General features: G+C 50.6%; 6 protein-coding genes across 6 annotated transcripts; 3 read left to right on the forward strand and 3 right to left on the reverse strand.

The window, feature by feature from the left end:
• Window positions 1-2,587: 2,587 nt before the first annotated feature.
• Window positions 2,588-4,234, forward strand: GCD11 (eukaryotic translation initiation factor 2 subunit gamma; the record flags this gene model as incomplete). Its single annotated transcript, XM_044820333.1, has 3 exons — window positions 2,588-3,099; window positions 3,154-4,140; window positions 4,204-4,234. 3 exons carry the CDS (start codon window positions 2,588-2,590, stop codon window positions 4,232-4,234), a joined length of 1,530 nt encoding a protein of 509 aa, XP_044684633.1.
• A 385-nt stretch (window positions 4,235-4,619) lies between these two features.
• On the reverse strand, window positions 4,620-6,266 carry J7337_002607 (uncharacterized protein; the record flags this gene model as incomplete). The annotated part of the gene is made up of 4 exons (XM_044820334.1): window positions 4,620-5,315; window positions 5,370-5,671; window positions 5,739-6,143; window positions 6,197-6,266. The coding sequence occupies 4 exons, from the start codon at window positions 6,264-6,266 to the stop codon at window positions 4,620-4,622; spliced, it is 1,473 nt and encodes a 490-aa protein (XP_044684634.1).
• A 1,445-nt stretch (window positions 6,267-7,711) lies between these two features.
• On the forward strand, window positions 7,712-9,915 carry J7337_002608 (uncharacterized protein; the record flags this gene model as incomplete). Its single annotated transcript, XM_044820335.1, has 2 exons — window positions 7,712-9,670; window positions 9,727-9,915. The coding sequence occupies 2 exons, from the start codon at window positions 7,712-7,714 to the stop codon at window positions 9,913-9,915; spliced, it is 2,148 nt and encodes a 715-aa protein (XP_044684635.1).
• A 364-nt stretch (window positions 9,916-10,279) lies between these two features.
• J7337_002609 (uncharacterized protein) lies at window positions 10,280-10,712 on the reverse strand (the record flags this gene model as incomplete). The annotated part of the gene is made up of 3 exons (XM_044820336.1): window positions 10,280-10,319; window positions 10,395-10,526; window positions 10,594-10,712. 3 exons carry the CDS (start codon window positions 10,710-10,712, stop codon window positions 10,280-10,282), a joined length of 291 nt encoding a protein of 96 aa, XP_044684636.1.
• A 2,749-nt stretch (window positions 10,713-13,461) lies between these two features.
• J7337_002610 (uncharacterized protein) lies at window positions 13,462-14,501 on the forward strand (the record flags this gene model as incomplete). Its single annotated transcript, XM_044820337.1, has 5 exons — window positions 13,462-13,522; window positions 13,590-13,896; window positions 13,951-14,192; window positions 14,249-14,319; window positions 14,376-14,501. The coding sequence occupies 5 exons, from the start codon at window positions 13,462-13,464 to the stop codon at window positions 14,499-14,501; spliced, it is 807 nt and encodes a 268-aa protein (XP_044684637.1).
• A 1,457-nt stretch (window positions 14,502-15,958) lies between these two features.
• Window positions 15,959-16,591, reverse strand: J7337_002611 (uncharacterized protein; the record flags this gene model as incomplete). The annotated part of the gene is made up of 3 exons (XM_044820338.1): window positions 15,959-15,994; window positions 16,058-16,118; window positions 16,212-16,591. The coding sequence occupies 3 exons, from the start codon at window positions 16,589-16,591 to the stop codon at window positions 15,959-15,961; spliced, it is 477 nt and encodes a 158-aa protein (XP_044684638.1).
• Window positions 16,592-16,772: the final 181 nt, after the last annotated feature.

The raw sequence follows: 16,772 nt of genomic DNA on the forward strand, positions 1-16,772 counted from the left end.
TCGACGCAGTCCAAGCTCACAACCGCAATAGAACAGAGCAAATTGCAAAAGAACAGAGAGACCAGCTATCAAAGGATTGGGAGAGAGGTCCGGCCTGGCGGACTCGAGTGGGAAATGGCGAGTTTTGAGGTTGGCGGCAACATAGGGAACCAGCACTCCCATTCGACACCATTAAAAGGCCAACAACGGGAGAGGGCATGAGAGAGGGGGATGCCGAGAATAGTAACAGAGGATGGCCTTACCAGAGAGAAGAGCGGATAGCAGCAAGACTTGTGATAGGCAGATGCCAGGCGCCCGCTAAGTGACTCGGTTTGGATTTAGACGCCCAAGTGATTGTGATGTGAGGTCAAACTCCGCGGGCCTGGTTTTGTCAGTGGTAATCAGGACTTGAAAACTTTGTGTTGCTGAGGTTCGTAATACCAATATAGGTATGAACTCTGAGTGCTCTGTAGTCTTGGATAATTCAGAATCACGGGCGGGATGGAAATAGAGAGGGGATCACAAGAGAGATTTGGAAAAGCTGCGGTGTTATGTGAAGCGGTACTGTATGTATTGTGCAGACAGGGTACCCAGTCCTCCCATGACCCTCGAGACACCAACAAGGCAATTGTCCCATTGAAACAACCATATTCGGCTGGAATTGTCCGGGACATCTTTTGCATGGTACCTGGGCAAGTCCCTGGGCAAGTCTCCAAGTCCCTCATGTCGATTGCCCTTGCTGAGCAATATCACTGGATGGCAGAAGTTGCCCAGCGGTTAAAGGACATGGTGTTGAATTGTGGATCTTTGATAGAGGACATCCTTGTTGTCCTATTGGCTGTGTCAGGCAACCGCTCTTTGGACCCTGGACGTTGATCTGCCGGTCTGATAGGCTGCTGCCTGCAGGCGCTTCACATCTTCACCTCCGTATGACCAATCAGCACTGTGAGAGCCGTGATGAGCCAGATGGCCATCCAGCCACCTGCAGGCTTCGGCGGCAACAAACGAGTTTTGTTTCGATATGCTGAGATCCATGCTTGATGAGCTTGGGGTGTGGCCCACCGAGGATGTTGCTTCAAGAATCTAAGAGCATCTGTCAGGGTGGCTCGGTCCATCCAAGCTTACCGAAGCTTTATTTCAAGCAAATGCATGCATTTTCCTGTGCACCTCAGGTGGCCAGAGTCTTTATCCATCTTGGCAGCCGAATGAGTGACTTTTCAGACCCAAGGCATTGGTCGAGTTGGTAGTTGGTTGCACACGGTATCCGGAAATTTGTCCAAGATGCAGAATGCAGTCATGGTCGCTCATGGCTGTGCTGTAGCAGTGAGGCACCATGAACACAACAAGCTATATCCCCATCCGAGGTTACATGTAAAGGCTTTCTAGGAAGGTCAGTGATGATTCGGGATACACGAGTTGATAAAGATAGCATCAAGCCCCATGTCATATGTAAGCATGACTTGAGAAGTTTTTGCCAATTATGCAGCAATTCCCATAGAAGTCTCTCGCCATCTTGAGAAACTCAGCGTTCTTGACTTGAATGTTTGATGATCCAAGGAGGCTGGCTGATACAATCAATATTACCTGCTCCCCTTCATCTTGGCGCCTGAGGTTAGTACCTAGGTAGTTAGGGGAAATCTAAACTCATGGCACGTGATCCACTACCTAGAAACTGTCTAAATATCATTGCTACCCTACCTACTAGAGTATATAATCTGCTCCTAAACCCAGATGTAGTATATAGTTGTTAACATATTTATATCGATAAGCTTCTCATTAATTGAAAGCGGCTGACAATAATGATCTTTTGGTTCCTGATTTGTTCGTTGACCTTCGGGAGGTCCCTTTCACAAAGCAAGAGAGCCTGTATATATAGGCCGATTGATCCGATGGGAAAGGAAAGAGGAGGATTAGAGACGAATTAAGTCTTGATACCTAGGCAATATTCATTCGGAAGCCATGAGACACCTTGAAGGCTGCTAGCTTGTCCTGATACCATACTATTGCCGTGATGATACTCTGTAATCCGCTTTGGCAAGGCCTAACTATGATGGGCACGAAATAATAATTCACATGATTGACAATGCCCGCCTCTTATTAGACGTATATGATCGCTTAAAAGAAAAGTAGCCGTACAACACCCATCAATGCCAAATCATGACGCAACACACTACTCACCTTTGCACAAGGTCCCTAGGTTAGATATCTTATTGTATGAATTCTTCACTACCTGGAACCTTCTGTGCTATCATAGAGTGGGTAGCGGGGTTGGACACTTCCATTTGGGTTAGGTACTTTGGCCGAAGCTCACCCGAGGAGGGGCACCAGATCCTTATCGCTCTATCGTTCCCAATTAGGCTTAGCGTAAGAGTCATAGCCATCTCGAGAGACTGCACACGAGGAATTTTGCCATCATCAAGGCGAAATACCCAAAATCTCGGCTCTCTACGACCCGCAACCTGGAGAACCACTCGTGAGACCTTCGAACATAGGATTGCAATTTTCTACTGATCCAGCCGACCGATTTCCTCACTCGAAACCAATCTCCCGCTACTTTACGACCAAAAAACCACTTCTGAAATACCGTCCGAATTGCCCCGCCTTCATCATGTCTGCCAGCGGCGACCCCAAATACGACGACATCGAGTCCGAGTCTGACTCCGGCGAGTCTGTCGGCCACAACGAGGCTGGCGACGAGAAGCCCCTCAAGTCGGCTCTCAAGAAATCCAACCCAGCTATCGCAGAGCCCGCGACTCAAAGACCTCCTCTGCCCCCACAAACCGACCCTAAAGATCTCGATGTTGCGAGCCTGACCCCCTTGACGCCCGAGATTATTGCCCGTCAAGCTACTATCAACATTGGTACCATTGGCCATGTAGCTCACGGAAAGTCCACCGTCGTCAAGGCTATCTCTGGTGTCCAAACGGTTCGTTTTAAGAACGAACTCATCCGCAACATCACAATCAAGTTGGGCTATGCCAACGCCAAGATCTACAAATGCGACAACCAAGCATGCCCTCGCCCTGGATGCTACCGCAGTTACAAGAGTGAGAAGGAAGTTGACCCTCCTTGTGAGAGAGATGGCTGTGGCGGTACTTACAGGCTATTGCGACACGTCTCGTAAGTTGATGCTTAATTCAAGCTTGTGTACGGAATAATGGCTGATGTCTACAGATTCGTCGATTGCCCTGGTCACGATATTCTCATGAGCACCATGTTGTCAGGCGCTGCCGTCATGGACGCCGCTCTCCTTCTCATCGCTGGTAATGAATCTTGCCCTCAGCCCCAAACATCCGAGCACTTGGCTGCTATTGAGATTATGAAGCTCGACAAGATCATCATTCTGCAGAACAAGGTCGATCTTATGCGAGAAGAGGCTGCGCAGCAGCACTACCAATCCATCCTCAAGTTCATCCGAGGAACTGTCGCCGGCAAGTCCCCAGTCATTCCCATCTCTGCCCAGCTCAAGTTCAATATCGATGCCGTCAACGAGGCCATTGTCAACACCATTCCCGTTCCTCCCAGAGACTTCAGCATAGATCCTCATATGATCGTCATTCGATCATTCGACGTCAACAAGCCTGGTTCCGAGATCGATGACCTCAAGGGTGGTGTCGCCGGTGGTTCTATTCTCCACGGTGTTGTCAAGCTTGGTGATGAGATTGAGATCCGACCTGGTATTGTCTCCCGAGACGATAGCGGTGCCCTCAAGTGCACACCCATTTTCAGTCGAGTCGTCTCGCTTAACTCCGAAGCCAACGACCTCAAGTACGCCGTACCCGGTGGTCTCATCGGTGTCGGCACCCGAATCGATCCTACTCTGTGCCGAGCCGATCGTCTGGTCGGTTTCGTCTTGGGTCTCAAGGGCCGCCTTCCCGAGATCTACAGTGAGATCGAGGTCAACTTCTACCTTCTCCGCCGCCTGCTTGGTGTGAGGACCGCCGATGGTAAACAAGCTAAGGTTGCTAAGCTCGCTAAGAACGAGGTTATCATGGTCAACATTGGCTCTACCTCCACTGGCGCCAAGGTTGCTGCCATCAAGAACGACGCTGCTAAGCTTGTCCTGACCAGCCCTGCCTGTACCAATATCGGCGAAAAGGTTGCTCTGAGCAGACGTATTGAGAAGCATTGGCGTCTCATTGGTTGGGCTACCATTGCTGCGTAAGTTTCCACATACATGAGTCACCCCCTATTACAGAATAATTTGACTGACCTCCATTATAGTGGTGTGACCCTTGAGCCCAGTACTGCTTAGACTTTCCACCTGGACCAATGAACAACTTAGCAGCTTTTTCGCATGATTTCCCGGCTACATCACATGAAGAGCTCAAGAACGCCCAATTGCAGAGGCAAAGCCTCTGAAGGCATTTTGAGTAGACAGTTGGCGCTGGAGGGGGGTCTGGTGTTTGGTGGTCTTTTATAGGAGAGCATGGAGACGAAAAAATAAAGAGGAGCTAGATGAGTCCATGCCACGAGCGATAAAGAACATGTGGCTGTGACTAGTGGATGAGAAATGTAGTTACGCTGTGAACGCGTCGAGGTAACACCAACCTCACAAGGAGACCCAAAAAGTTTTAGCCAAACGTTCATAGCACGAAATGAAGAGATTTCATGACTAAACACATGAGTATATGCAATATCTATTTGCGCGTTTTGCGCGCGTGCTTGACCAAGTTTTCTATGACGCCTTCGAATGCTTCTCGATCGCCAATCTTTTCGTCGGTTCTCTTCTTCCAATATTCCAATGCTTCCTTGGCCGCTTCCTGCAAACCTTCTAGTTTGGCTACGTGCGCTTTTAGTTCCTCATCAGTCATACCATCAAGCGCTTCATCTGTTGTTTGGCACAAATGACGAGCAGCGACGAGGTCCAGTTCGGGTTGTGGTGGAGGCCCGCGCCGCTTTCTTGTCGAGGCTGATGGCTTTCCTTGGGTATCAACTGATGTAGATGAATTGTTACCTTCGCCTTGCCGTAACCTAGATACAGACCGGGAATCTGTGGACGTTCTAGGCGACAATGAAGGGACGTTGAGAGAGGGGAGGACGAGTTTCTTCTGCTTAGAGGCTGGGAGGATCTCGTCGAGGTCGACGGGAACACCGAGTGACACGAGAAAGAGGCGGCGTGTGCGAGAGCGGATCCAATCAGGGGGTGCGAGAGGAGGTGGCGCTACCAGTTGTGACCAGAGAGATGCAGACCTTGCTGTGAAAAACACCGAGTCCTTGGAGAGAGGTGGGAATGTGGGAAGATCGAGTTCTTCTGGGGGGTATAGATTAGCGAGGAAAGGCTCTAAAGCAGATACGACTGCTTCTGGATCAAGTCCATCAAAATCGGGTATGGACTAGATTCACAATGGTTAGCGAAGTAAAAGGGGCATAACGTAGATATATCTCACGAATGGTAATGTTGATTGCTGCGAAGCCTGTGTGGCAGTGGGCGCTGGTGTCTCTGCTTCCTGGAAGCCATCTTCAAAGTCATCGAAGTCATCGTCCTCATTACCCTCCTCGAAATCATCAAAGTCGTCGCCGAAATCGTCGTCGCCGAAATCGTCGTCGCCATCATTATCTTGTTGTGGTTCGTCATCGCCATCGTCATCGTCAGCATCTCGTAAAGAAGTAGCTATGGCACGAGGGCTTTCAGAATGTCCATCTTCCTGGAATTTCGAGTCTGCAGTATCGGGTGACGGTCTTGAATTATCTACGCGGGCGAGTCTCAGTGGTCAATGATCATTCTTTTGGATTTTAGGGCTTTGCTACTCCCGTACCAGAATTGCTGTCAACATGTGCGCTCTCGCCTTGAATCTCCCTGACCTGACCATCAGAATCCACGAGAATGTCCGGAGAAGCATCTGCTTTGCGCCTCTCCTCATATTGAATTGAGTGCGATCGGCTTCTAGGCCCAGGAGCCTCCTCTACGATGGTCGTGGGCGCTTTGATTTCGGGGGTAGAGGGAGCATTTTGAGATGCGCCCGTCTCTGGAGCAATCGCAATCTCGTCAGGCTGAGCATCCTGCCCCCGCATCTCGTATGCTTCAGTTCCCGGGACCTCGCCGTGTGATGGCTGATCGTCTACCTTCTCGACTCGAGTCTTTGGAATTGGTGAACTAATCTTGGGACTTCCCGCGCCAGATGCCGCATCGGTAAACTGGTCGTCGGATTCAGACTCCTCAGCTACAACATGTCAGCAAGGGTGGCCGATTGTCGGAAAACCGGTGCCATCATACCAAGTTCGTGGGCTCCAGGGTCCTCAACAGGAGCGCCCTTGGGAAGCTCAAGCTTCTCGGCGTCTGTCATGATGACGAGAGTTGGATGGAAGTGGTGTCGCGAGATCTAGAACATGCGGAATTGACGTCGGCGTGGGGTTCAAGGAACACAGGGCTAACAGCTGGGCAGGCTTAATGGCTTTAACGCGGTATTGGGGGAGCCTGAGGTGCTGAGGAGGGGGCGGTAAAGTGTAATACGGCTGCCGTTAAAGGAGGGCTGGCGCGCAGAACGACTCAATGCTAGTTCCAGCAACGAAATTTATTAGGTAGAATATGATAGGTACGAATAGAACAAGAAAAGAGGTCGTTTCCGTCCAGCAGGTCGCGAGAAGCTACCTCACCTAAGGTTAGCAGGTAATTACTAGGAACTACTTACTACCTTACCTTATGGTCAAGCTCAAGTGGACAACTATCACGTGGTACTACCAGCACTGGTGGCCTTTCCATTTCCTTAACTCGGTTGGGCGGCTCTAGTTATCCCTGCTGCATCACCCTTATAGTCTAGAACACGACATGGTCACCGTACTGCATGAGACTTGAAAGGGACGATGCAATCAGTAATTTTCGATGCTCGTAACCTTCTTTGCTACAGGCCTGCCCACTAACTACCTACCTACCTAGGTACCTTACCTACTGTTTAGGCGCATTTAGGTAGCATGGATGGGGAAAATCGAGATGATGACTATTACCTCCACTGTTAAGCAGTTCATTGTCAAACTTGGCCACAAGATCTATTGTCTATCCTTAATCTACAGCTGATGATGAAGCTGAGGCACAATGCGCCTTACCATGTTCAACACACCTACATAAATCATAATACAGTATTAGCCTATTGCCCCATTCAGACGGTCCCACATCTTCCATTGTGCTTCCTATCATAGTTATAAGCCAACTGATCTCAACTTAAAGACTCCTCTATCATACATATACAGCATCTTCAATTCGGAATATTTCACAACATACTGAATGTTTACGACCAGAACGCTACACGAAGGCAGCGTAGCTCATGGCTTGTGTTCTATTTTCACGCGTGGGTGTCATACCCCAAAGCTCTGTGGTTTTAATTCACCTGTTATAGTTGTTGATACTTTGTCTTTATCAAGATCCGAAGATGCGGCCAAACTGAGAACCTAATGCAAATACCGTTTATAACGTAGAGTATAGAGCAAAGCGGTCACAGAAGTAACCTAGCGCGGACACGGTGCAGCAAGCGGTAAATGCTCATCTCAGGACGCGTCTCCACAAAAAAAGCTCCCAAATACTAGGTATGCGGACCAGCCGCCTCCTACACATCCGTTGCCATCAACGACCACAATCTTCCCGTTTCGACTCACGGAGTCATCATCCCGGGTCCTGCTTTCAACTACTGGGAATCTTCTTCTTCGACGTCTCGATACTCCTCTAGACGGGGTCAGGTACTCTCGACCGATAAATTCCCCAATTCGAGCAAGCTGATCTCGGCCTTCAGCTCCCAAGATGTCGTTCAGCTTCGGAAACGCAAGCTCTTCCAGCGCGCCCAACAACACGACTTCTACTGCGCCAGCTTCGGGCAGCCTTTTTGGAGCAGCTACAGGAACTCCTAGCTTTTCATTTGGCTCGATTGGTGGCTCTGCCAGCAACACCACAACACCGACCAGCAGCGCAACCACTATGTTTGGTCAACAAAGCGGTGCCTCGGCGCCGAAGCCCGCCAGCAATCTCTTCGGCGGCGGCGCAAACACGGCCAACACTTCTACCACTCCCTCTTCTGGCGGTGTCTTCGGTGCTGGTGGCTCTACAACTCCAGCGACGGGTGGTCTTTTTGGGGGTGCCTCGTCTACCACGCCAGCGGCTACTTCAGCCCCTTCTAGCGGTGGATTGTTCGGTGGTGGTGCCAGCAATTCAACGGCCCCTGCGTCTTCAGGAATTTTTGGAAACAATGGGAACAATGCAAGCAAGCCTGCCACTGGCCTCTTCGGCGGTGGCAGCTCTTCTACCACTAGTAGTGGCGCTGGTCTGTTCGGCCAGAATAATGTCAACCAGGCAGCGACAGCTACCACTTCTTCTGCACCCACAAACCTTTTCGGAAATGCTGCCTCTGGGGCCGCAACTCCCGCTAAACCAACTTTCGCTTTGCCATCTACGACTCCAGCAGGGGCACCACCCGCCGACTCTGCGAAGCCTACTGGTGGATTATTTGGAAATACAGGCGCACAAGCATCCAGCGGAACCTCAAGTTTATTCAGCGGAGCGAAACCTGCAAGCACGTCCGCTCCTTCTGCCCAACCCAGCACTACTGCAGCTGCATCAGCCAGTGGTCTCTTCGGGGGTGCGCAGTCCGGAAGCGCTGCTCCTACCGGGGGTCTTTTCGGAGCGAAGCCGGCTTCAGCGTCTACTCCCGCGGCCGGAAGCCTGTTTGGTGCAAAGACTGAAGGGGCTCAGCCGGCTGCGGCTTCGCAAGCCGGAAGCACGGCCCCTGCCAGCTCCACGGCCTCCTTATTCGGTGCCAAACCTGCAGCTCCAGCAACTACAATTCCAAGCTCGACATCGGCGAGTGGCCTTTTCGGCGGCGGCGCAACAACTTCTGCTGCCTCAGGCGCTTCTGCCACAACAACAGCTGGGGGATTGTTTGGAAACAAACCTGCAACGACTACAACTTCTACAGCAGCACCAACCACAACTTCAACAAGCGCTGGTAGTCTTTTTGGCGGCGCACCCAAGTCATCTACTGAGTCGTCTACTTTGAAGCCCGTCGGTGGCCTGTTCGGAGCACCTGCATCCAGCCAGCCAGCCGGTTCTGCAGCTACCACAACTGCAACAACTGCTGCAACAACAACTGCTGCCCCTGCGGCTGGCTCAACTCCTGCTGCTGCTAGCGGCCTATTTGGTGCGAAGCCTACAACAGATGCCAGCAAGGATGCAGCTAAGTCTGCGACTCCCAGTGCCACCCCTGGGGCACTAGGCGCTTCCACAACTGGCCCAACATCCAAGATGGCGCGACTCAAGAATAAAACCATGGAGGACATTGTCACACGTTGGGCATCTGATCTCTCCAAGTACCAGAAGGAATTCAAGGAGCAAGCCACCACTGTGTCGACCTGGGACAGAAGCCTCGTGGATAACGGCGAGAAGATCCAGAAGTTGTACTTGGATACATTCGAGGCTGAACGAGCCAGCCATGAAATTGAGCGACAACTTGCTGCTGTAGAAAGCCAACAAGATGAGCTCGAGGCTTGGTTGGACCGATATGAGTCTGAGGTTCAGGATATGTTTGCGAAACAGCTTGGTCCTGGCGAGCAGCTAGCTGGCCCTGACCAGGAACGAGAACGTACCTACAAGCTTGCGGAGAAGCTGACGCAACAATTGGATGAAAAGTCGCGCGATCTCTCCAAGATGGTCAAGGAAATCAATGACATCTCAGGGACACTGAATAAGGGTGCTAAACCTGAGGACCCTGTAAGTTACATTCCATTTTTATCACCCTGGGCAAGGTTTGCTAACCCAGTACACAGCTGAGCCAGATTGTTCGGGTCCTGAATGGTCACCTTACACAATTGCAGTGGATTGATGCTAATGCCTCATCGCTGCAAGCCAAGGTTGCGGCTGCTCAGAAATCGAGCAGCAACCTAGGAAGTCATTATGCTGGTTCTGATAACGATGCGGCAGAGAGCTTTTATCGCTCTTACATCGGTCGACGATGAGGAGGAGTAATGATTATTGGCTTGGAGTTTTAGGCAAGGAATTCGGGTAATTCTGTATCAGACACGAACACGGAGAGAAGACGTGCAGTAGAGCTCAGTTCCGAGTAACAAGGATACTGGCACCATCTGGGAATCCAATGTTGAGAAGTGCAAATGCGTGGTTGTTCTTGTACACTAGTTTACCTTAAGATTATGGAAAAAGACAAGCACTGGAAAAGTGCAATTTCAAGTCAGGTCGAATTCCCCCAATTGATAAATGTACATCCATCGATCTTGGTGAGTGGGATTGAACCTCACTCAAAGCTGATGGTTTCTCCCCGCAGTCTTTGCCGGGGGTTATCCGGTAATCCGAGGTATGAGTTGTTTAGTTCTTCTCGCCGCCCTGCTCACGGGTGATCTCGTCGCTGAAGGAGAATTGAAGTTAGAGGTATGCTCAACTCGGGCCCGTCAACTGCACGGATGGTATATGGGTAGCTTACATGTGCTTGGAGAGACGGTCAAGGTGCTGCTGCTGCTCCTGGAGCTTCTTCTTCAGCTCGATCAGCTTCTCCTTCTCGCGCTGGCGGATAGCGTAATCCTCGCTAGCCTTCTCCCGTCGCTGGAAGGCATCACTAGAGAATGACAAATGTCAGAATGCTTCAATCGCCATGTCAATTGGGCCGTAGACTGAGAACTCACCCGGAACCACCAGTGGGACGGACTGAGCCGGTAGCTCCCTCAGTCATGACACGAGGTGTGGTAGAGAAGCATCGAACAGGCCGGAAGGCGGCTGTCTGGCGGAAGGTTGTGCGAAGCATGCTGGCGTTGAGGTTTTGGTTTTTTGTCTTGGCTTGCAAGTGACAAGGAAGGATTGGAGATGTGCTTTGTTTTGTAGCCGATGACGTTGGAAGGTTGCTGGTGAAAGAGTCGACCATGATCTGACGACGAGCTCAGGCCAAGGGTAGAATGTCATGGTCGCCTTAGGCCGATACCTGATGCTAGCACATGACGGCTAGTAAAGTCAAGTACAGGGTTAACAATCATGGCCGGCCTAGCGGTAAATCCCGGCCAGCTCCGCCTGCAAGCTCGGATCTGGGTCATGATCTTTCAGCCTACGAGACAACAGAATTGAGCCAGCCAGGGACCAGGATATAGCTCTAGGGTGCCTGGTCAGGCATAAAAACTACCCTAGATTGCACAAAGGAGCACTTTGTTTTATCGGGATTTTACTGGTATGAAGCTCGGGGGGTTCCTTGTGTTCGATACTCAACCTTCACAAGCTACCTACCTACCTTACTTACTAACCAAGTAGGTGCCTCAGGGATGGATGGCGCATCACATATGTACGATACACCACAGCCAATGCATGACATCAGAGCTCTCATCAGGTGGGGGGGTTTTATCGGGTTTTATTCTATGTACATACATGCTACTCGCAAGGTACACAGTACCAGAGTAGGTAGGTACTAAAATAGGTACCGTACAGTTGTTCTAGTAACTGATTGAGTTATTAGCATGTAGACCTCGCGAATTTCGGGACAACTCTGGCAGGCGGTGGAAGTTGTATTGGATGTTTTGGATAACGACGTCAGTTAATCAGGTACATAAAGTGTCAAAACAACATAAATATACTCAATCCAAGTATAACCCGGGCAGATGTGCTCTGCCAATATACATACCAGTCATTCGTATACTCTAGTAGTTATATGACTTAGTACCCTAGACTACTCATCAAGGAAATCGTGTGCCTCGACTTTGTCGGAGTAATAAAGTGCAATGCTAGCTATCTAGCGGATTTGTAAGACTGAGGCGATATAGGCGTTCGAGGCGAGATGTATTCACTGCAGAGCAACGATCGACTGACTTGATAGCGAGACCTTCTTCGTGTTCCCATATGAGAATGATGAATCTAACCAGCAGCATTGAGATTGCCGTTCCTGTCCCACACACAACCCAAGTCTCGTGTCGGCACTTCTGTGCCTGCTCCAAGCACACCAACAGCCCGACTAGCAAGGCAAAAGAAGCAATCAGGTCGGGTCGCATGATGACGATGATGACACTTGACACCATGGACCCCTCATTTCTTCTTCCTTTTATTTTTCCTTTGCCACGGAAGTAAAGTCGCCTTGTTTAACGTGCCCGTTCCTTAGCCGTTGACGTGCCTTTCCGCTATTGTTAACGGCTTTTGTCGGCCAGATATTCAAGGTCAAAATGAACATAGTTCTTAACGTCGAGATGCCAACTCAAAAGAAACATGGACGTTTCTATGGGACCACCTAAGCTGAAAAGTAAAGCGTGACTGTCCAGTAGACGAATTACATAGGGAGACAATGTGGTAGTAAGGATGGCAAAGTCCAAGACCCAACACCTATCAATGCGAGGCCTCCATAGGGCCCGTTTCGTTTGGCAACTTGTAATCGTTAATCTAATGAGCTTTTAAGCATGAATGAGAAGAGTGATTGTCCATTGTTGGGGATCCACTGAAGTTCCAAGGCCCAGCCAGTTTCAACGGATCACCATGGCAGGTGGGTGACAACCTATTGGGTGGGGGTACGTACCAGTATATGGGGCTGACTGCCCGCTCGGCTGCTGGCAGCTGGCACTGACAGTCACTGCCCAGAGGTGCCCCTTCCTCGATATCTCTCGCGCTTTCGTCACCCCCAACCAATAACTTGACAATAACTCCCCCGTCTAATAAGGTACAACTGGCTCTCTCAACTCAACTCGTCCCGCAAAACAAAACCACTTCTTTTTTTCATCTCTCTTCTCTTTCTCTTGGCCCCATTCGCCATCTGCCAACTCCTTCAACTGAAGCTCCTCTCAGCCGAATTTTGTTTATTCGCTTTCCCTTAACCAATACCTTAAGCTACTATAAATTCCCACGACTCAAGGTACGTATCTACACTTCTGCCCAGCTCAACCCTTCTACTTGTGAACAACAACCATCGCCATATCCTGTGGCGGCTCTCTCGTCTTCTTCTTGTCGTTTGTGTTTCGTTGTGCCCTTCCACCACCCCTCCTCTCTGTCGTCATTGCCCCCCCCTCAGACCGAAACGAACACGCACCCATTATCCCCCTTGGGATATCCGGGCGCCTTTACCACCACGTTTAAGCGATAGCCGCCTTATCTGTACTGCCAACGACAAAAACACCTTATTTCAAAGCTACCGGTCGTTTAGTTACTGTGCGGTGCTCCTTGTTGCTTGTCGCCCATCTCAGGAGGCCGTCGTCTCAGAAACCCCTCCGCCACTGACAGGCCTAAGAGCGGGGAGCCTCACCGAGTCGTCGCCGCCGCTCTAGCCACGCACTAGGCGCGCAACTGCCTCTCCCTGTATCGTCTAAAACCATCGACTTATCGCCCCTCGCCCACTTCGAAGCTTCCTTCATCATTCCATCATCGTCGCTTTCTCCAACGCATACACGAGCTTGCGGCGTTCGAATCCACTACCACTCTCTTTGTGCCTACCTGCCTGTGTCTGCACATATCGCTTTATTTACTTCATTTGACAAACTTGACCATCCCCCTTTACTAACTGTCCTTAAACACAGTCACCAAACTTCAACAAAATGGGTCACGAAGATGCCGTCTACCTTGCCAAGCTCGCCGAGCAGGCTGAGCGATATGAGGGTATGTTCTAGGACTCAACACAATATGTCAACCGCGCGCTAACGTATGGGGCGCGCGCCCATTGTAGAGATGGTTGAGAACATGAAGATTGTCGCCGGTGAGGATCGAGATCTCACTGTCGAGGAGCGAAACCTTCTCTCCGTTGCCTACAAGAACGTCATTGGCGCCCGCCGTGCCTCCTGGCGCATAGTCACCTCTATCGAGCAGAAGGAGGAGTCGAAGGGCAACTCTTCTCAGGTTACCCTTATCAAGGAGTACCGACAGAAGATTGAGGCCGAGCTTGCCAAAATCTGCGACGACATTCTCGAGGTTCTCGACCAGCACCTTATTCCCTCTGCCAAATCTGGCGAGTCCAAGGTTTTCTACCACAAGATGTAGGCGCCAACTCACCACATCCTGTCGCATACTTTTATTGACCAGTCTTGCAGGAAGGGCGACTACCACCGTTACCTTGCCGAGTTCGCCATCGGTGACCGCCGCAAGGACTCTGCCGACAAGTCCCTCGAGGCCTACAAGGCTGCTACTGAAGTTGCCCAGACTGAGCTTCCTCCCACTCACCCTATCCGTTTGGGTCTTGCCCTTAACTTTTCAGTTTTCTACTACGAAATCCTCAACGCCCCTGACCAGGCTTGCCACTTGGCCAAGCAGGCATTTGACGACGCTATTGCTGGTACGACTCGCGACTACTTTCCATTGGCCAACATTATACTGACACGGAATTTACAGAGCTCGATACCTTGAGTGAGGAGAGCTACAAGGACTCTACACTGATCATGCAACTGCTCCGCGACAATCTTGTGAGTTTCCTGATTGCTCATTTTCACCTCTTCGACGACAGCTAACTTAATGACAGACCCTCTGGACCTCCTCTGAGGCCGAGACCTCCGCTGCTGGTCAGGCCGAGGCTCCCAAGGAGGATGCACCTGCGGCCGCCACCGAGGAGCCAGCTGCCCCGGCCGAGGAGCCTAAGGCCGAGTAAGGAGTCGACTAGTGATTTGTCTATACAGGTGTCAGGTGGGCTGGTGTCTACGGAGTGTGGACGGAAGACCTCGTTTTTGATCAAGAGCTTCGGCATCGTTTCAGTACAGACAATGGCCATGGAAAGGGCTGACTTTTTCACCAACGGGCTGGCAAGGCGAGTCTAACAGAACACTTTTACGTTCTGCTCTTAGACTGTTAATGCGTTGGCCGTCTGGACAATAAAAATACTAAAATTACTTTCAATACACGAAATATATGACTAGTGATGACGCAGTTAAAGAAAACGACATGGGTTTTTCTTCTTCTTCTTTGTTTTTGTTTTGGCTCGCAAGGAACAATACTATGTTATGGTACAAGGTATCTTGTTTGATTGTAGGCCGGGTTCTTGGATCATGGATCCTGGCATGGTTAGTTTATGCCCTCGGCAAGATATATGCAGATAAGAGCACTCTCTGTCATGGTTGGTTCAACCGTAATCTGCTTATGAGAACGCCGCAGAGTCAAGTCTTATCTTTCGAAGTTTTATTTGAAGGATGAGATTGTTGTTCCTCCTCAATAACGGCAAAGTGAACTCGAAGCCACAAACTACAGTCAAGACAACCAACCACAAGCTCCCCCTCGTCACTCACTTCTTCCAAGTCTGCTTCACAAAACTCATAGCTGTGCTCATTCCCACAGCGGCAAGGGCGGTACCAGCATTCCTGATCCTCATCAAATGCCAGATCATCTAGGTCAACATTTTCCACGCCAGTCTGAAAAGAGCCATCCCTCTTCTCGCTTGGGCGAGACACCCGCAGAACGGCGTCGTAAGCTGCCCGACAGGAAGGGTCGGAAAGAGTGTTGAGAGCAGCTGTGATTTGGTCGACTGTGAAGCAAACAGAGGATGGATCTGAATTTTTGACCTTGTCTGGGTGGTTACGGAGGAGGGCCCGGTGATAGGCGCGCTTTATGAGGGGTGTAGAATCATGCTGTGTGTCGAGTAGCGTGGGCGTGAGGTTGAGGACTTGGTAATGTGTTGCCACTTCTGGCGAGGTGACTGCAGCCTGTGAAGAGGTCATGCTATGGGGCCGAGTTATACAGATGCTTGTTTGTCAAGTGAGAGATCTGGACAACTAAAGGCTTGAAGGCTTCAGCGTTCGATATCACGTGATGCGCACCAACGGTATGGGATGGAGCCATGGTGAAATAGTAGATATCTATCTAGGTGCCTTGGTTTACGTGGAGAAATGGGAGCCATATTAACTTAATGTTAGTTGGTGTACAAGATAGGGAGTCCATGTCCCAGAACCTCCAGAGGCAGTGGTGGTTGGGTGGCCTGTAATTCACGGAAGGGAGGCTGGATCTTGAATGCACAATGGTTCTCGACAAGACGGTCGCTGATATTGTTGTACATAAAAATACATGGTGAATGTATAGGGCGCGGCAAAGCAGTCATTCCATCTCTCTTCTTGTTGTTTATTTGGGGAACTTGGTCCAACCGTATTTGCCCACCTGTTGATGTAGTTAGCAACACATGCTTCCCTGGGCGATCAAGGCGGTCATCTTTATTCTTACCCTCTTCCAGCGCTTGATAAGACTGGGCATATCCAGCATGGCCTTTCTTCTTGTCTCCATCCTGCAGTACAGTCAGTCAATGTTGTTCTGGGCCCATGACAACACATAGCCAGCCAGTACAGCTGTGGTGGCCATGATGGGGCTCTTCACTTACTTTGCAATCATATGTCGTTCGTGAATATGGCCCTTGACCTTCTGTCCTACACCAGTACCCTTGACTCTCAGACCATGCTCAACCCGGTGAGCCAACTTGTACTCGGTGCCCTTTCGTGTTTCTGGCAGCAGATCCTCGACGCCGTTCTCACGGGCCATCTTGACCAGCTCAGCCTGGCGGCGCTGCGAGTAGACAGGATCTTGCCATTTGCCAGTCACTGGGTGCTTGTAGAAGCGGAAGGGGTTCGGCCTCTCCTCTTGGTACCGGGTCTTTGGGGTGTTTTCGGGGAGGATGGCAGCGGGAGGATAGCGGGCAAAGAAGCGCTGCAGTGGTGCGGGCAGTGACTTTGCAAGCCCAATGAACTGTGATGTTGACGCCATGGCGATTTGCTATGATTTGCCGTGCTGAGGGGCAATCGGTTGCACGCCCCGGAACTGAAAGGATGGTCACGAATCTGTAGCTTTCTGATCTTCAAGGCTACGGCGGTCCCCAAGTTTTCAGATACTAACGACTGAGCCTACATACCTAAACAGAACCAGACCCCGGCCCGGCCGCCCATGC

This window comes from Fusarium musae, chromosome 2 (genome assembly GCF_019915245.1).
Source record: "Fusarium musae strain F31 chromosome 2, whole genome shotgun sequence".
Lineage (NCBI taxonomy): Eukaryota > Fungi > Ascomycota > Sordariomycetes > Hypocreales > Nectriaceae > Fusarium > Fusarium musae.